We start from the raw sequence: 17,584 nt of genomic DNA on the forward strand, positions 1-17,584 counted from the left end.
GTGACTGAGATCATGTTTTAAGGATGACTGATTCATAACGCACCAACTCACCACCACCAAAAGTCTAAAAATCGTTCAGAGGCCATACAAAGAGATCTCAAATACAGCTGCAACAAAAACACGAGTGATTGGCATTTGATTACCAAAATGTATTTATTTTCTTAGAAACAGGGCTGTTGGCATTCTCTCGTCAAACAGCCACTCAATAAGCCCCAAGTGCAAATGCATCAGCGGCTGCTCGTCTTCCTTCTAGAACACTGCATTTTCAATGATCCACCGCACGTAGGAGCTGACGCGCGTGTAGATACCGGGATGGTTCGCTTCTCCGCAGCGTATGCCCCACGACACGATGCCCACCACCGCCCAGCGCCGGTTGGGCAGCTGTATCATCAGCGGTCCACCACTGTCGCCCTGGCACGAATCCTTACCACCGTCGTACTCGCCCGCACACAGCGTCGTGTTGTAGATCCGGTTCACGTACACCTCCTGACACTCCTGGTTCGACCAGATCGGTATCCTCACCTCCATCAGCACAGGCGAATGCGGTCCACCGAAGAACTGTGTGCCCCACCCGGTCACGACCGCCTGGTACCCAGTCCACGCGTCATCGAGCGGTGGCATACAGATTGGCCAGATGTACGAGTTGAAGAAGGACGGCTGTATCAGCTTCAGCATCGCGATATCGTTCTCGTAGCTGATCTGATCGAAGTCTGCGTGTGCCCGAATTTCCGCCACCCGAAAGTCTCGGTAGCGCGTTTCGTTGAACTGCTTGAAGTCGTACTCGCCGAGCCGCACCACGAACTGCGTCAGCTTCAGGTTCATCACACAGTGTGCCGCGGTGAGGACGTGCCGGTCCGTGATGAGCACACCGCCGCAGAAGGACGCACGTGAACTGACGAGCGCTACCATCCAGGGCCACTCGTTGGAATCGGCCGGACGACCGCCAGCAATCTTGGACAGCTGCTTGGTGGATAGACCGCAGCCACGCTCTTCCGGCCGCACGGTGGCATCGCGGGCCGTCGGTCCATCGCCCAGCCCGTCGACGTCATCGTACGAGTCGGCCGTGGCTGGCAGACGGACGGAAAACTCGGGCCCATTCCCATCTTGCACCACATCGGGGCAGCAGATACCGACACTGATGCCCTCGACAATGCACAGATGCTGCAGAACGGACCACACGTTGTCCTTCAGCTCCGGACCCTTGCAGCTTTGGTAGCGCGTGCAGTGTCCCTTCTCACCGGCCCGTGTGCGACATTCCTTGCCCTTGGTGGATGATTTCTTTAGGAAAACAGGAGAGATTAGGGTTCGCATTTGGAGAAATCATAATCTACTCAAAGCTTTTACTTACTCCGCCATTTCCTTCAGTTGCTCGTCTTTTACGCTCAAGCTCATTTAGATCGAGATGTTTGCTCTGTCTTTGCTGCTTCCGTTCGGCAAAGTTCAACCGATGCACTTTCGGGATGGCCACGCCAGCCACTCCATGATCTACCTCGACGAGCGTTTGATCGATGTCGTTCACATTGAACAGCTGCTCAATCGTGTCCTGATCACGAACAATGCTAAGTCCGTACACGGTGGAAGCGAAGAACAGCATCACCGGCACTGCCACCTGCAGCGTTAAAGTCATCCTGAAGTTGTACCACACCGTGTTGACGTGTGGCAGCGTGCATTCACGACACCGAACTAACGCGTCCCAACTGACTGATGCCCAACGCTTGCTTCCCTGCTACAATCTGCTGGCGGTTTGGCACTGGGGTCGGGCATATTTATCGACATGTGCGTGGGACGATGACGCTTTGGGGAGGCTGCAGTATGACCGAGCGCGAAACTCGTTCCCTAGGCTCGATCGTGGTCCGATCCGTGGTTGGTGTTTCGGGGCGATGCCGGGCGACACATCTCTTATCACTTGGGAGAGAAATGGGGCCAAATCTGTTTGCAGTTTTTGTTCGCGTCTCTTTTCTCCTACTCTCCTACATACAGTTCGTCCAACTATATTCGGTCGAGGGTCACTATATGCTATGATAATGAAAACGATGTTATGCATTATGGTGATCGTTCATTTGTTCGATTTGTTTTAGTTACATACCATTTCGCGAACGGGTGGTGGTGGTAAAGAACATTAAAATGCAAAGCTGGTACTGTTTGGCGATAAGTTTGTTTCGGTGCGAGCGGCATATTAACCACGCTGCAGGCTCATAAATTAAGCCATCATAGTTGAATGGGCGTGGTGCTAGCAGCTAGCTATTAGAAACATGCAAATGTCTAGGTTATGACCCTCATTTGAAACTAATGTTGTTTTAAAATCCCATTCATCGTTAGATAATTTGAGCATTCGGTCTAAACTAATGCTTGAAGAAGCACTAGTGAAGGTGTTGGAGCATTTTAAAAATGTTTAAGACAGGAAAGGACTATCCTTTATATGTTTCTAAAGACACATATTACGTTACGGAACATCTAATTTTTGACTCATTTTATTCCGATTCCATTACACTTAGTACATAACCAATCGATCGATACATAAAACCTGCAAACGTGTACAAGTAAACAGGCAATTTAACCTGTAACGGTTTGCTACCGTTACAAAGCGTTATGAGTTAGTGGTGTGCAAGATTGCGCACAAGCTGTGAGCAGTTGGAGACAAAGATTCAAATTATTTCGCCATTAGCGGATACTCTCAGGAAAATGATGCTTGCGTATCATTCTGAAATCAATCGAGAGTATTTAATATCCATTGGTGGTGTTTCAGTTTTCTTTAATTCCTTCATTATTTCATAATATTGAGTATTACACTTATTATGCAAAATAATGTATGTAAGGATTGAAAATAGGGAGGCAGTGAAATTAAAATTGAACTGTTCATTATTATACGTATTAATTATAATCAATTCCGATCGCGACTGACTGCTCCGTTAGTGTTCTCTTTTTTATAGCTATCCTCTCTATCTCTCACTCTCTCAACTATTTCCTTCTCTTTCGGCAGCTATCATTTATGCTTGCTAGTTTCGTTCCTTGTACGGTGATCCTATTTTTGTCTAGAATCTCACATGTATATTCCTTATCAAGATTTTCTAATTACAAGGTGTTGTAGTATCAGTAGAAATATCGTTTTATTTAACTTAATTGTTTTATATTTTAGTTAATTTATTCATTTGGCTCTTGTGTCAACAAAACAGTTAGAAAAATGATAACAATAGAATAAGATGAAGGAAGAGTTAAGAAGGCAGCATTGTCGTATAACAATGTTAGAGCATTAATCAAAAATGCAATATGTAATTTGTTAACCTTTTGCTGAAAACGAAAAAATTCATCAAAATAAAGAAATAGTTTAAAATAGCAAAAGTAAGCATTAAATTATATTTTTACTTTTCAAAACATTGCACTGCGTCTTATTTCTCAGCACCCTGAACGAACTCGACTTCTGTAGCGCTCAAACGCTTACTATTTAATGATTGTTGCGGTCCATTCGCTTCCCAGTGGAGCATGGTGTTAACATACATCTCGACCACAAATTGCAACAACCGCGTATGACGTATTGAGTCGTTACAGGGCTACTCGGGCATGACGCACTGCGTGTCGTTTACCAACGAGACCGTCGATCGCTAAAAGGAACGGACAACAAGCTCATCCCTATTCCTCCCCGGCCAAGCAGCCGTATGCTCATATGCTCGCATGCGTAACAGGAGTAGGTCGACGGTTAATTTGATCCAATTATGTACCGCGTCTAATTAACAAACACCATCAGTTAAGCGCAAATTTGCTTTTCCACAGTTTCCCACAATCCCGGGCGGGCGCGCGCGCGTGTTTGTGTGTGTAGGGATGCAGTGGATGAGATTTGTCGTCGGATTGATGCTGGCCGGATAATTGCCAGTCAACAGGTTGTCGTCGTTAGATCACGCGAATTAGACTGGACGCAGGTCCGATGGTGTACCGCACAGGTGCTGTGAAAATGTTTCCCTTCAACCGTTTTCGCCTGTCGTTCCCGCTTATCCTGCTGCTCGTGTGCTGGCATCTTCAGGCGCCGGCGGGTGTAAGCTCGCTCGATCGCACGGATAACGCGACCGTACCGCTGGCTCGTGCCAAACGACTTATAAGCTTCCCAATCAATGGTGGCTTAGCGAAGGTGATTCTCGGATTTCTGGCACCGGTTCGTTTCCATCATCCACTGCCACGCAGCCTCAACCTCGGTATCAATGTGCAGGCCAACTATGCGATCAGTCCGAACATAATATTCCCCCGGCCGGAGTCGATCTTCGGCAATCGCGAGCTGGAGCGCTATGCCGATCCGAACAGTCGGCAGCAGGTGTACGGTGTGCTGGAAAAGATCCTGCAGACGGTGCTGGGGACGAATCGAACGGCACGCGAGTGTTTGCTGCGGACGGTGTGTGAAGTGGCGGACACACCGCTGCATCATAACGGGCTGATAGGGGAGCTGCTGGATGTGATATTTACGTGAGTTTGTATGGGAAATCAGATGGAAACGCGATTGTAATTAGAGTGTGTGTGTTTTTTTGTCGCTTTTAGGCCCCAAGAATCGGATGTACTGCCATCAGAATTTCTAATGGCACGGAGGTATGGTGCGAATGGTGTTGATTGTTTGCGAGTGTACGACTCCTGTCCGTGGGGTATGGGAATGCTAGATCACGTGTCAACCATTTTCGTTTAAATCTTAACCTATGATAATAACGTTGAATCTCTATACTCTTTGATAAGTAAATATTGGATTGGTATCTTGTTGTTCCATAATCGAGTGAAAGTTAACACACGAAGCCTAGAATTAGGTTCCGATGTGCTCCAGAAACGTTCACGAATCTGTGCCCAATTTAGACAATTAGCACCAGTAAGACAATAAACCTATTTTGGAGACGGCTCTCTGCACAAGAAGACACCGTTCGTGCCGTTAGTCTCACATTTTCGGCCATTCCAAGAGCATCAGTGTCCACAATCATGAGTCTCTTACGGTTACGTTTGAAACCACTGTACGCCATCGGCCTTTCGCTTCTGCTACTATCGTCCAGCCTGATCGTCGACGCATCCGAAGCACCCCAGTGTCCAGCGAATCGTGTCCTTTCCCAGCGCTCCAAACGCTGGATACTGAGCTATCCCATCAACGGCGGTGTGGCGAAGATAGTGCTTGGTTTTCTCGCTCCGGTCCGCTTTAACCATCCGTTGCCACGCAGCTTGAACCTGTCGCTGAACGTACAGGCCAACTATCGCATCCTGCCCGGCATTATCTTCCCCCGGCCGGAATCGATCTTTAAGAACCGTGCCAATAGTGAGTACACGGACACGAGCCGCAAGCAGTTCTACGAGCTGGTGGAGCGTATGCTGACCGGCTGGAACCGTAACGGACGCTCCTGCTTGCTGCGCACGATCTGTGAGGTGGCAGAAACGCCACTACGTCATAATGGGCTTGTTGGCGAGCTGTTTGAAGTTGTGTTCACGTAGGTTACAGGTGTGTTCACGTGCTGCGATACCGTGTTGTATTAATGGGGCTGGGCATTTCCGTTTTGTTTTGCAGACCACACGAGACCGATCAGCTGGGCAGCGAGTACACGTTGGCCCGCCAGTATGGAGCGAATGGTGTGGACTGCCGGAGGATGTATGCTGAGTGTCCGCTAGGGCATGGGTTGCTAGATACTATAAGTGCGATCAATATGTGAGCAGGTGTGGCAGTGACGTTATTAGGTGTATAAAAAATCAGTACTCTTAAGTAATAATAATTAAGATGGGGCACGGGAAGGTCTCTTCTTCCTCCAAAGTTATTTGCGTATGACGCCTCGGTAGTGTATCGAAAAGGCGGGTTAACTCCAAGAAGACCGGATGGCTTCAAACTCCAATCAGAGCAACCAGCCATAGTAAGTGCTGACTAAGCCCGGTTACACGTTACACGCATGTCCACGCAGGTCGTAACACTAAGACAGGTGACGAATTTTGTATAAGTCGTGGGAGTAATTTTAAGTTTACCCGTAAATAAATATGAAGTTTCGTGTTTCGCGTATCAGATTAAAGTTTTTGTTCAATGTTGTTGTTGAGCAAACGATAAGATGTTATAACGTAACTAGTTGATTTTATGATTTCAAGGACACTAAGATTTATGTTACCACGGTATGTAAACTATGTTACAATTTGTCATTTTCAAACATTAAAACAGATTGCTGATGTTCACCACTTCTACGTGTTATCTGAGCTACAGATATTGGTAAAGTAAAATTAAGTTTATAGACAGGGCGGTCTGGCTTAATCCAATAAGCATGTAAAGAGTAAAATTAAAATACTGTAGATTTTATCCAAGTAGTTTGAAGTTTATATTCTAAAGGGATGTACGGAATTAGAAAAATACTACCCATTTTTCAGCCTTTTTTTGTTATTTATCAAAAACTTTTAAAGTTAACATAAAACAAAGTACATGTACTTTGAAAACCCCTGAAATGATATTTATTCCTATTTCATTTGTGTGTGTTTGTGTACCGTTTGCCAGCCTCTCATTAATTCTACACACCTCCCGAAGCGGGGTTAAAACAGTCATGTCAAATTACTATTGAAACGTTAGTAATTATCAAGTCCCTACTGCTTTTTTCCTATTACCTCCAACTACAAAGTACTTAAAATGCTCATTTTCTTTTTGAAATGTACCTTTGTACCTTTAAAACGAGTGAACCTGGTACAAACCTTTTTAGCGGGTTTCGTTAGTTTGACTACCCTGTATTAAAGCATCCATGGCAACAAGCCCACCCCTCCCACCGATCGGTATCCCACTCCCTACAGCCCCCGCGAACCCTTTTCCGCGGGAGAAGCCCACTTACGCTAACGAAACAAAAGGTAAACATAACCGGTTCTCTCGCGCGCACGGGTGAAATGCGTTATTCGAGCCGCATGTGTTTTCTTTGCCGGTTCTCTGGCGGTCGTTGCCGCGCGGCAGTGGTGGGCTACGCGAACCTCGCACGCACACATTTAACAGGCACCACAATGGGCCGATAGGGGATGAAAATTAGAAGAAAAAAAAACTTTGTCGAAAATAAGAATCGGTCATGGCGGATTGTCGAAGGTTCAATGGCGTAGGATAATCAGTTTAGTGTTGCACAATTCCATCAGGTAACGCTAGTAAATAAAGTCATTCTTAGTAGTTGTGAGCATTTATCTGGATCTTAAAATTATTAGTTTTAAAATGAGACAGCATTATTTCATCATTTCGGGATTACTTGTACAAATGTGAAATTATTCTTTAAGCACGGTTTATATTAAACGAATGTGGCATTTAAGAAAATTGTCGAAAAAATAATGTTTAAAATAGAAAAATATTAATTTTCCTAAAGATCTTTTCCACATTCTTTTTTAGAAACAAATCATACTTTATTATTTTGGCCTTCTATTTTCTAACGTATGCTCAGCGTGCGCAAGTGCTACGCCAATGCGTGCAAACGCACACAGGCACACCGAGCGTCTGCTCCAGCACGTGTGGTGCAGAGAGGGAACGCGACGGTTTAATCTGTCTTCCAGCTCTCGACACAACCACTGTAAGTCTTTGCTCTATCGTCGCAACGGTCGGTCGGTCGGTCGGTTGCTGCGCTCGGTTATCGGTGGCGCTCGTTGTTACGCGTCGAGCCCAAGTGTTCTATGCGTGTCGTGTGCGCCTTGACGCGTCCACAGACACATCGCGCGATCTCGAACGGTGACGGTGAACAGATTCGTTGATCGGTGTGTAAAATAAATCAAGCGCCAACTACGGCTAGGAGTAGTGCATTTTAAAACAGAGCCTGTACAGACGGGCAGAAATTATGATAGAAGGTGAATCTCGGCTTTGAGGAAAGCCTTCGAATGTGTGCGCATGAGATTTATTTTTAAACGGCACCTCCCAGGTCGGCGGAGGTGGTGGCGTACCCACCACGCAAGTGTTAGAAGTGTGTTTGGCTCCAGCAAATTGTGCAGTTGTGGCGTGATTTGATTATAAGCGTGGAAAGAGTTTGATGTGCGTTGAAGAAATTGGTTAAACATACAGGTACAAGAAGAGGTGCATGTTTTTGTTGTTGTGCAATGATCAGTTGTGTTTAAGAGTGTGAAAAAATTGTACACCAACTAGTGGAAAAGTTTATTAGAATAAATATAAAATTGAATTATATCAAACACATCGGCAACGTATTTGGATAGCATCCTTCACACAGTCACGAGAAAAAGGTAAGGCGAGATAAAATGCGGAACAGAACAGAACCGAATACGTTGAGTATTCCATCAACTTTAACCTGATTGGGGAAATAAATAGAACCTAACCTAACCCCACAACGCAAACACAATCAAATGGCGTCCGTTTTGGAGGGGGTTGGAATGGAAAGGACAGCGTTTTAATGGCGCATATTTCGCCGTACCCGGGGTACACGGGGTGTAAAACTGGAACCCGGGCGTTGTGATTTGTATGCAAATAATTCTGTGCGCAGCCGAGTCGCGACCGCGTCCGCGGCTAAAGTTGATTTTTAGTTCAGGAAAAAAAAGTGCCGAGTGAGGCTTTTCGGGTCGTTGTTGGGGCCGCTGTGAGCAGTATCCTGCCAAGGGGTTGAAGAAGGTGGATCTCGATGGATCTACCGCGATCAATTCTTAGCACGCCTTTCCTCTTTTCCTGAACCATTGCCGTGTACCGTTTGCTCTGTCATTTGAACTTGCCCTCGCCTCGTGCGAGAATCGTGTGCGTTTTACGACAACTATTTCCATATCGGTCTGGTGGTTTACGATTATTAGCAACAGTTTTTTTCAAGCAAAAAAAAAAGAGCAGAACCAAACTGCTGACTGCTCGAAAATCGCTGTATGTTGTAGCCGTTTCTATGAAGAGGTGTCCAATGCAAATCAGTTGCAGCAGGTTGAGCTTTACGCTTAGGGTGGGAGTTTGAGCAACAATTTCGCAATATTTTATAATTTGTGTTGTGTGGGAGACGCATTTTAGCGTTTCGGCGGGTATGTGCTGTATCATTTTGTAGCAAATTTTGTTGATCAGTTCAACATTTATTGTTTTTAATTAGGAGTAACGATCGGTGTTTGTTTGCAGCACGCGCCATAAATATTGATTTCGATACCAGTTAAACGAAACACAATGTTTAAATAATTCATAATTTCAATTTAAAATTTTGTTGCAAACTAACACGAAATCAGTGTTTATAGTGCAGACGAAAAAAAAGCGTCCTAACAAGGCAACAAATCATTAAATGATTTATTGAAGAAGGAAGGAAGCAGGTTATACATCAACCAGAGCACATATAAACACACACACACTTAGCACAAACCCCAAAACCGGAGCAACATCAGCAAATGCATTTCCTCGGTTTATTAGCTTTTAAGGGAGCGTCTAAGGTTCCATTAACGAAAACACTGCCTCACAGGCCAGTACCACCAGCCGTACCGTAGCCAAAAATGGTCGAAATCTGTTCTTGGGCAATTAATTAAATGCGTCCATTTGGTCCGTGTTTGCCCCCAGCACAGTGGGAAACAGGGGAGCAAGGGGAGGGGTGCAGGAAAATGGAGACCCCTGAAAATGGGCAACTCGATCCCTTGCGTTTCCGATCGTTCGTTGGCCGTGGGCCCCAATTTTTGATGTGCCAGACAGCCGGCTGAAGCTGCAAACCGTTTCGTTTTGCTCTCAATGTCGTTGCGCATCCTGTGTTGCCGCGTTCCGCAAGATGGTTCATTTTAACCCCTTGTTTGCCTTTGTGCCTGCCTCTGCAGCGTTGCCCCCGGGGATCGTGCCGTTCGTCTGTGGATCGTGCAATCTTGGCCCGCAGCAACGTGACCAAACTTTAAACAAACATACAACACCAACGCGTGTTTAGTGCCGTTCGAACACGCGGGGAAGAAGATTCGCGCGTAGTTTTGGAGGTTTTGTTTTCGAACGGGAAGCGAGAGAAGAGAAGAGAAAGAAAGGCGGGGAATGTAAAGGGTCCTCCGGGGAAGGATCTCCAATGACGGTCGCTGGTCTGGTTGCTGAGAGGATCCCCAGTTCGGAGATGATTTACATGAAACTCCCAGCAGCATAAACAGTCAAGCAGCAAAAGGAGCTCAAACTTTAAATCGTTAAAGCGTTTGCCATTTGAACCTTTCCTTCACACACGTTACGCAGCAGCGCGTCCGAAGCGTGGTCATTTGCGCGCAATGGGCATCACGCACAGCGCACATTCTATTATGGTGTTCAATGTGTTGAAGTGTCGAGGATGGAAGAAAGAATATGTCAAACACTGCTGGCAGCAGCATCGCTTTTGTGTGTGTGTGTATGTGTATGTATGTCTGTTATCCCCACATAAAAAAGGCTTATGTGGTGGCAAAATGTGCGAACAGTGCGCGAACAGAAAGAGGATCGGCGTGAAAAGCACACAACGTTGCGCAAACAAAACCGCACTGACATTGCGCAGAGGGGGTGGTACGATTTGTTTACTTTTCGCGCCATTTCTCGACCGATGCGCATGCGTGGTATGTGTTGTGCTGTGATTGGATCTCAAATTCTAGATGATACAGCAATATTGTATGCGGGGGAAGGTTTCAGTTTTATTTATGTTAAAGACTTTGTCAGGAATTATCAACAGGGTTGAGGGTGTCTTCTTTGTATAATTTATTCTTGTTCTACAGAGCTAGCGGAAAATCATAGTAATTCCAGCTTATGCAGTAGTTAATGTTATTACAATTCTCATGATCGTTAAAAACTAACTTAAACGAAGGTATCGATCAATTTGGCCAACATTTTTCAAACAAACGTACGTTCGAATTTGAACACACGCTAAGCAACGACCTTCAAAAAACTGGAACCTTTTGCTCATTTGGCGATAGGCGGTTTTTTGTTTTTGTTTTATGTTGTATGTTTGCCATTCCTGTATGTCCTCGGGGAGGGGGGGGGGCTTCGTGGAGAAGGAGACAGGGAAGGATTCGTACGGGTACCGGTTTTGCTGCCGTTACTGTCTTAAAGTTCCGCGTTGCGTGATGCCTTTCGTACAAGATGCCCGCTGGTGCAAACCCCAATACCCCCGTACCAGCAGACACACCGAGGGATGGAGGGAAATATTAGTTCCTTCTGGAGTTTTTGGGTTGTTTTTTTTCCGGCCATCCGATCGTTTGTGAACTGTTTACGGCAACAGGAATTATTTCGAGCCCATCTTCTCCACGCAAAACCTCAGTTCGAGTGAAGCTCGTGCTTGAAAGATTCCTCTTCTCGCGGTTGGACGTGCTCGGGTGTTCGGGGGACTGTTCCTTTTTCGTCGCGGGGGGGCCCCAGCAAGGCCATGGAGAGCGAACCTTCCGAAAAAACGTGACCGTACGAGCGCAACGCCGAGGCTTGCGTGGCGACCACCACTACTGTCCCTGTTGTTGCTGTGAGCCTGTCCATTTTTTGATGAATGGCAGCAGCAGCATCTCGCTCTCCACTCCAAACCCGACCGGTTTTATGCTGTCCCCGGGTCCCCTAATTTTTGCAACCTTTTGGTGGTGGTGGTGGTACAGTCTTTTGTCTTTTTTGATATTCCCTTAAAACATGCGCATTCGTCCTTGGTCAAGAACGTCCCGTCCCGTGTATTGTTTCGTGTTCGCGTTTGACGCTAATTGTACTGCGATGGGCGCAGAGAACTTGGAAAAAAAGACAGCGCGCAAGCTTATTTATTGTTATTAGTAAAATTTTGCCGTTTGTTTGGCTTTGTATGCTGCTCGCTTAGGAGGACTGCGAGCTGGTGCCAGCGAGATAGTACACAATGTTGCAGCTCTACTAACATGCTAACATCTCGCTGGGAGCACGTTCAAGCTAGCGGGAACGGTTGCACGGGTGTCTCGTAATGTCAAGGCTTACAGTTAGGGAAGTGGTTCCGTCATGCAGGGAGCTAGCGGGCATTACTGGCGGGCTTTAAATAGTTTGTTGCATCGATGAATGTTTTTGTATTGGAAAAAGCGGTCGTAAATGTTTTGCGTTTTTTTTGAATGAAACGTTCCAAACATTATTAGAGGAACAAATGTGGCTTTGTGATTGAAACATAGAAGTCGACACTTATGCATCAAGTGTTGCCTTCTGACACAGAACAAAAAAAAAAACCATATGGATGATAGCTGAGCATGTTATGCTACCCTTGTTTTCCGATTACACACCACCATCACAACATGAGCGTTCTGTACGATTGAAATGTTTCGTCCGAACACAATCCAATCATTATCAGTAGCTGATGCTGCAGTGGGGGCTGCCGTAACTGAGCTGAGTGAAGCTGCGTCCGTAACGCCGCTTATGTGCTTAAGTGCTGTGAAACCCCCGCTCGTTGAAGGGTTTGGAAATCAACCCAGAAGCAAAGCAGAAAGCTGGGCACGATTTTTAACCTCACGTTCTTAGCTAACGACAACAACAACGACCAGAACAGGCAGAACAGCCATTTTCAGCTGTTTGTACTTGAAGAGTGCACTCTAACAGCTGCAGATGGCAAAGCATTTCCATCACGCTTGAAGGTTAAAACTCGCCTCTATCGCTTTGTGATTCACAAGAAGGAGAAAAAAAATGAAAAAACTCCAAGAAACGAGTATTAATCACCACATTGAAACACACACACACGCGCGTGCGAACAATTCTTGAGGCACGTTTTGGGGCGCATTGCTGCGCGCCGTTTCGCTCATCATCGTTGTTCATTTATTATGATTGTAATTACTTACTTACACTATTTCCATACATACCAGTGGGACTGGAAGGAGGGGCTCTGCACAAGAGAAAATACAAGCCACCCGGTTTCGGTTGCTGCGGCGTGGATTTCCGCGGCCGTTAATCAGCCCCGCGCGGTGCATGCTGCAACGGGAGGTTTTGATTTTGCTCGCCAGCAACCGTTCTAGGGCGCTTACCACCGTTTGGTGGGACAAGTGAACCTGAACCTTGAATGCGCGTGTGTGTGTGTGTGTGTGTTAGAGAAACGGGTTGAAAAGGAACCAGCGAATGGGCTGAAGCTCGGTGGACGCTCTGCGCTGGGTTTGAGATAAGAAAATGAGATTTTTAATAGCGCCGTCGTCGTCATCATCTTCAACCAGACGATCGCGCCGCACTCACGATTGCCGCGTTCGTCGCCTGCGGTCGTTGCAAGCGAGGAGAGCGAAAAAATATGGAATACACACAGATGATGTGATGAGTCGCAATTGGTGGCCAGTTGTCTCGGGGTTTTTGCTCTATCCTTCCCCTGCTCAGCCTCACCTTCGATGCCGCAATTGTGTGGCGAAAGTTTGCGCTAATAGAATATCGGATGCAGTTGATTGTTTTTTTTTGCGAGAACAGTTGCGCCCGTTCCAGCGATGAGTGTTGCTTGGTACGGGCGCAGCTACTTGTCTGCGCTAAAGTGAGTGAAGTTTTATGACCAATCGTGGCTGCAGAAGTGGGTGGTTTAATATGATGCCCCTGTAATGTAGGACCGCGCGCTTGTGCTGCAGTTGTCGTTAATTTAAAGTGAGCAATAAGATGCTGTTGCGGGGAAGGAACAAAAACATGGGAAATTGCCGTTATTACCAATTGGTAATAAACTAGCTGGTAATGATTTTCTAATAGAAATCCATTTTCAAACCAATTTCCGAGCGATTCAACTCCTTTAAGATAAGGCAAGGAAAAATATAACAAAAAACTGTATTTATGTTGGCCTGGTTTTTGGTAGAGCAATAAATCGAACCTATTTCAATGCTCCTAAAGTCTTTTTAACACCCAAACACTCAACGTTAGGACCACTTCAGAAGTGTGACTGACTTATAAACCTGTAAAATCCCTGTCACTTGTGAACAAATTGCTGACGTGTTGTTTACCTACTTTGCTTTCACTTCCTGCCTGCTGCTAATGCAACTGATTTATGTTCTCTTTCCCTCTCTTTGCTCTGTTCTATTTTCAGCACATCACAAAACCCACAAACACTTTGAGGTTAATAGATTACACCACCGACCACAGCCGTCTGTTGCATCGTCCAATCAACGGCTCAACAGTGAGTGGTAAACGGATACGTTGACATAATAGCATTTTGCATCATCTTGTGCCGGAGACATCACCGGTGTTTTATGTTATGTATGTGTTCTGAGTGTTGTAATTTTCCCGAAGAAAGAAACCAGAAATTGTAAATCTATGCTGGTGTTGAAGTTCCACACAAGAGGTGAATAATATCTGGATAGAATCTGTGTTGTGTCCATCGTTATATTCTGGTACGATTATTCAGTAAGTTTGCAGTCTGAAACGTCTGTAGTGTGCGTGCCGGCATCGTGCGACCCATGCGGCAGTGATAATGGTGGCGACTCTGCTCCTCCTAGGCCCGCTAGTGAAATATGGCAGTAAATTATAAATTATCCATAAATAGTGGTGTAATGAAGCAATAATAGGCGAAGGTTATTAGCCACCCCAACCAACCCCGGCCGTGCATCAAACGGGGTGAGAAATCCTTCCAGTGAGTGTGCAAGATTGTTTGACCAGGGTACAAAAAAAAAAAAAAAACACACGATCGATCTCGTTCTCGATCGCGATTTTACTTTCAACCCAACCTGATTTCGGAGGGACCGTCGGGCGATCGAGGCCGGCGGCGTGCGGTGCGGTAAATTGGAAAAATATTGCTCCGTGTGTCTAGGAGGATCGGTTCCCGGTGGGATTAGTTTAGCTGTTCCCTCGTTTGCTACGGGTGTGATGAGTGCCGGTGCCCCGTGCCGACCGCCACGGTGCGGCTCGGCAGTGCAGCCACCACGGACCACGTCCATCTGCCACAGGTAAGTCGGGCGAAGGGAAAAGGGGGGAGCAAACGATGCAAGATGTTGCGTTTTAGCGATCGACGACCCCGGGAAGATCGGTGGCCGAGCAATCGATACACGCGGGGTCCGATCGATAGTTAGTGAGATAGTTTATGCGCTCCGATCTTTCCCGGGTCCCGGGCGATAGTGTCGGATCGAAGCGTCGTAAAATTACGCGCGCACGAGCGAACGAGCGCGGATAAATTTGCTACGCCGAGGAGGGCTAGGTACCTAGGGACGATGTGATGCAGAAGGGAGCGTTGCTTGTTGGCTTGCCGCTTCGCTCTGCCGCCCGGGATAAGGATCCGGGATCTTGGCGATCGAACTGAACGTTGGTTCGATTCCAGGGCAAAGATATGCATACTACCATCGGGTGTTGTAGTTTATCGCTGCGTCAGCTTTTATCGTACCAACACCATCTACCTGGAAGGGAAACTGCTTGTGTACGAGACTGCAGCTTGTACGTGCTTTACCTTCTATGCTTTCGCGAGGCTGTATCGGTTAAGGTTTCACAATAAATGGTTAGAGATTGTGTGTCAAACGCTGCGCTCGTAGGATTGTGTGAGATGTTGATGTGTGTTAGATGAAGTGTTGCAAGCAAAAGTCAACCACAACAGCGATTAATGAGGTCATTATGAGCTGTTCATGTAGCTAACGTCAAACAACATTACAAAACTACTGATTGGGGACGGTTTAACCGCGTAGTACATTGTAATAAACCCCCCCCCCCCCCCCGCTTAATTGATAAGGCACTGTAACTGCTCACTGTAGATATCCAACCAAGAACTTTCCCAAGAAACTGTGAAACTATGAACCCATTACCGAAACGGAGCCCGAACCGGAGCCTGATTAAATGAAACGTATGATCAACCGCTTGTTGACTGCTAATTCTTTTTTAACCAGGCTCTAAATAGGGTTTTAATTGCACGGCAAGAGCTGAACCTGGCGGTGAGTTTTAGATCGCGACAATCAATTCTTCGCCCCTCAGTCCTCTTCTGAGGACGAAAGTGTGTCATTTGTTGATCATTTGCTTAACCAAACATTTTTCCCATGTGCTGTGTGTGTGTGTGTGTGTGTGTGGGTCGGGGGTTTGCTATCCTGCTTTCCTTGCATGCACAGCTGCTGACCGACTTTCCATTATGCTCCCCGGATACACAGACGCACGTACGTTGATCAAACATGGCTTTTTGGGGGGGAAACTCCAACGGGGGTTGGTGTCGCTGTGTGGTTGGGCACTAATGCACACTCGATTAAAACTAATGGCTGATAATTCGAAAATAATGATAATCCGAGACCGAGCCACCGGTCTTTTGCTCGCTAGACAGTGAACCGGACAGACAGAGTGTGTGTGTGTATGCTTTTTTTTTTGGGTCTTTCTTTGGAACTCAAACCCAGAAGACCACTTACCTCGTTACCACTAAACGATGTCGAAGCAATTGGGACGTTGTTGTTTGGTTTTCTTCCCTTGTATCCCCCCTCTCCATTTTTTAATGTCCCAAACCACACTGATCAGCTCAAAGCTCAAGAAGCAGGCCCGCCTCTGAAGCCTTTCCTAAGACGTTCGTACGCTTTTCGGTAGATCAATAATTAATCAAGATTCAAAGCAATTGAATTGACGTCCTTCATCAGTCAGCCGAACGCGCTGTCACGTACGATCTTTGATCGGGTCGCTTCTTCTGTCACTGTCGCTTCTGTTCACTGTGCACCAGGCCGTACACAGCCTGGGAGCTCTTCTTGGCCGGAGGTCTACCTTGCTGCCGGTGCCTTGTCACATTCGACTACCGTTTGACGTTCGGCGTATCTTTATCGAGTCGGTTTTTGTACGGCGTACGCTTCCAGCCGGCTGGACACTCGGAGCGGGATGGGGGTTTTGCCTGGCCGTTGGCGTGTCGGGGAAAACGTCTTCACTGTCGCTGTCCCCCCACACCGTTGTTCAATCAAGGCTTGGGTGCTGTGCGTACGATGGGACTGTCGCCGCCGTGGTTTGTGGCTGTCATAAAACCGACTGGCTGGTTTGTTGACCTTTCCATCGCGCTAGAGCGCAGCTACACCGCGGTATACTCTACACCTACGGCAGAGTCAGTGTGTTTGTGTGTTCTTATTTGCGTGGTACGTGCTGTGGCAATCCTCCATCCGTCCAGCAACGGGGTGGCCTGATCCGATAAGGCGCTGAAACTAGCACGGGAGCGGTACCGTGTACGCCATTAGCCATTCGCCAGCTAAAGTACTTCGCTTTCTTACGTTCTTCTGAAGCGACAAGGGCGTGTGTGGCTGTATGTGATGCAACCTGGTATATGGGGATATTGTTCTCCAAAGTGCATCCGATCCTGTGGACGGAGATCTTTGCGCTGAACGCGAACGCGACGGTGCCTTGGTACGCACGGTGGGCGTACAATCGCTAAAGCGGTTGGACAGATGGGGGATGAACTACCGTGGGTGTCATTTCTAGCCAAGGGAATGGCTTCTGTTCTGTTCAAGGTCTGTGACGTGTGACGCTGTGGGGGATATTCGCGTGAAATACGAGATTATTAAGCGGAGAGCCCAGTGTGACCGTGGTGGTTCCACTGATTAGATCCCGCACTGATAGATGGTATAGGGCCGCTTATAGTAATATCTTAGTGCGATGGAAGATATTAACTTCTTCTTAGTTGCTGATGGTTTCTGCGGGTGGAACGAGGTTTTGCGGTAAGTGTGGGTTGTACTGCAATCCATCAAAAGCCTTGTAGTACCTGGCATGGGTTGACACACTATGGGCGCGGTTATAGATAAGAGGAAGGTTGATGTACTTGTATCGTGCTCCATATCTGACGAGAATGAACTCGAACGATATGAGAATACCTACACCGAATCCTGCTGT

The 17,584-nt window shown here is 46.8% G+C and overlaps 4 protein-coding genes across 5 annotated transcripts in view; 3 read left to right on the forward strand and 1 right to left on the reverse strand.

Moving 5' to 3' along the window:
* Positions 1 to 128: 128 nt before the first annotated feature.
* Positions 129 to 2,011, reverse strand: LOC1273538 (venom protease). Its single transcript, XM_312523.5, has 2 exons — positions 1,349 to 2,011; positions 129 to 1,278 (listed from the first exon to the last, which is right to left on the reverse strand). The coding sequence occupies exons 1-2, from the start codon at positions 1,625 to 1,627 to the stop codon at positions 250 to 252; spliced, it is 1,308 nt and encodes a 435-aa protein (XP_312523.5). The 5' UTR covers positions 1,628 to 2,011; the 3' UTR covers positions 129 to 249.
* A 1,779-nt stretch (positions 2,012 to 3,790) lies between these two features.
* LOC133392264 (uncharacterized) lies at positions 3,791 to 4,725 on the forward strand. Its single transcript, XM_061652357.1, has one exon. The coding sequence runs from the start codon at positions 3,920 to 3,922 to the stop codon at positions 4,451 to 4,453; it is 534 nt and encodes a 177-aa protein (XP_061508341.1). The 5' UTR covers positions 3,791 to 3,919; the 3' UTR covers positions 4,454 to 4,725.
* Positions 4,726 to 4,738: 13 nt separating this feature from the next.
* Positions 4,739 to 5,911, forward strand: LOC4577151 (uncharacterized). Its single transcript, XM_001237473.4, has 2 exons — positions 4,739 to 5,441; positions 5,519 to 5,911. Exons 1-2 carry the CDS (start codon positions 4,945 to 4,947, stop codon positions 5,658 to 5,660), a joined length of 639 nt encoding a protein of 212 aa, XP_001237474.4. The 5' UTR covers positions 4,739 to 4,944; the 3' UTR covers positions 5,661 to 5,911.
* Positions 5,912 to 7,432: 1,521 nt separating this feature from the next.
* The window catches only part of LOC1273536 (semaphorin-5A), a 112,796-nt gene continuing 102,644 nt past the window's right edge, over positions 7,433 to 17,584 (forward strand). Inside the window, exons 1-2 of one of the 2 annotated variants that reach the window (XM_061652332.1) lie at positions 7,433 to 8,172; positions 13,851 to 14,706. In XM_061652332.1, coding sequence (XP_061508316.1) covers positions 14,627 to 14,706 — 80 coding nt within the window. In that variant the 5' untranslated portion in view covers positions 7,433 to 8,172; positions 13,851 to 14,626. The remainder of the gene's footprint in view (positions 8,173 to 13,850; positions 14,707 to 17,584) is intronic. The other variant, XM_061652333.1, reaches the window with a different exon arrangement.

This window comes from Anopheles gambiae, chromosome 2 (genome assembly GCF_943734735.2).
Source record: "Anopheles gambiae chromosome 2, idAnoGambNW_F1_1, whole genome shotgun sequence".
Classification (NCBI taxonomy): Eukaryota; Metazoa; Arthropoda; class Insecta; order Diptera; family Culicidae; genus Anopheles; species Anopheles gambiae.

What these genes read in the sequence shown, in the direction of transcription:
- LOC1273538 (XM_312523.5), bottom strand. Translation starts at nt 1,627, where the DNA reads ATGACTTTAACGCTGCAGGTGGCAGTGCCGGTGATGCTGTTCTTCGCT. An exon ending in CAACTGAAGGAAATGGCGGA is followed by an intron (nt 1,279 to 1,348) that starts GTAAGTAAAAGC and finishes GTTTTCCTAAAG; the next exon opens with AAATCATCCACCAAGGGCAA.
- LOC133392264 (XM_061652357.1), top strand. Translation starts at nt 3,920, where the DNA reads ATGGTGTACCGCACAGGTGCTGTGAAAATGTTTCCCTTCAACCGTTTT.
- LOC4577151 (XM_001237473.4), top strand. Translation starts at nt 4,945, where the DNA reads ATGAGTCTCTTACGGTTACGTTTGAAACCACTGTACGCCATCGGCCTT. An exon ending in CTGTTTGAAGTTGTGTTCAC is followed by an intron (nt 5,442 to 5,518) that starts GTAGGTTACAGG and finishes TTTGTTTTGCAG; the next exon opens with ACCACACGAGACCGATCAGC.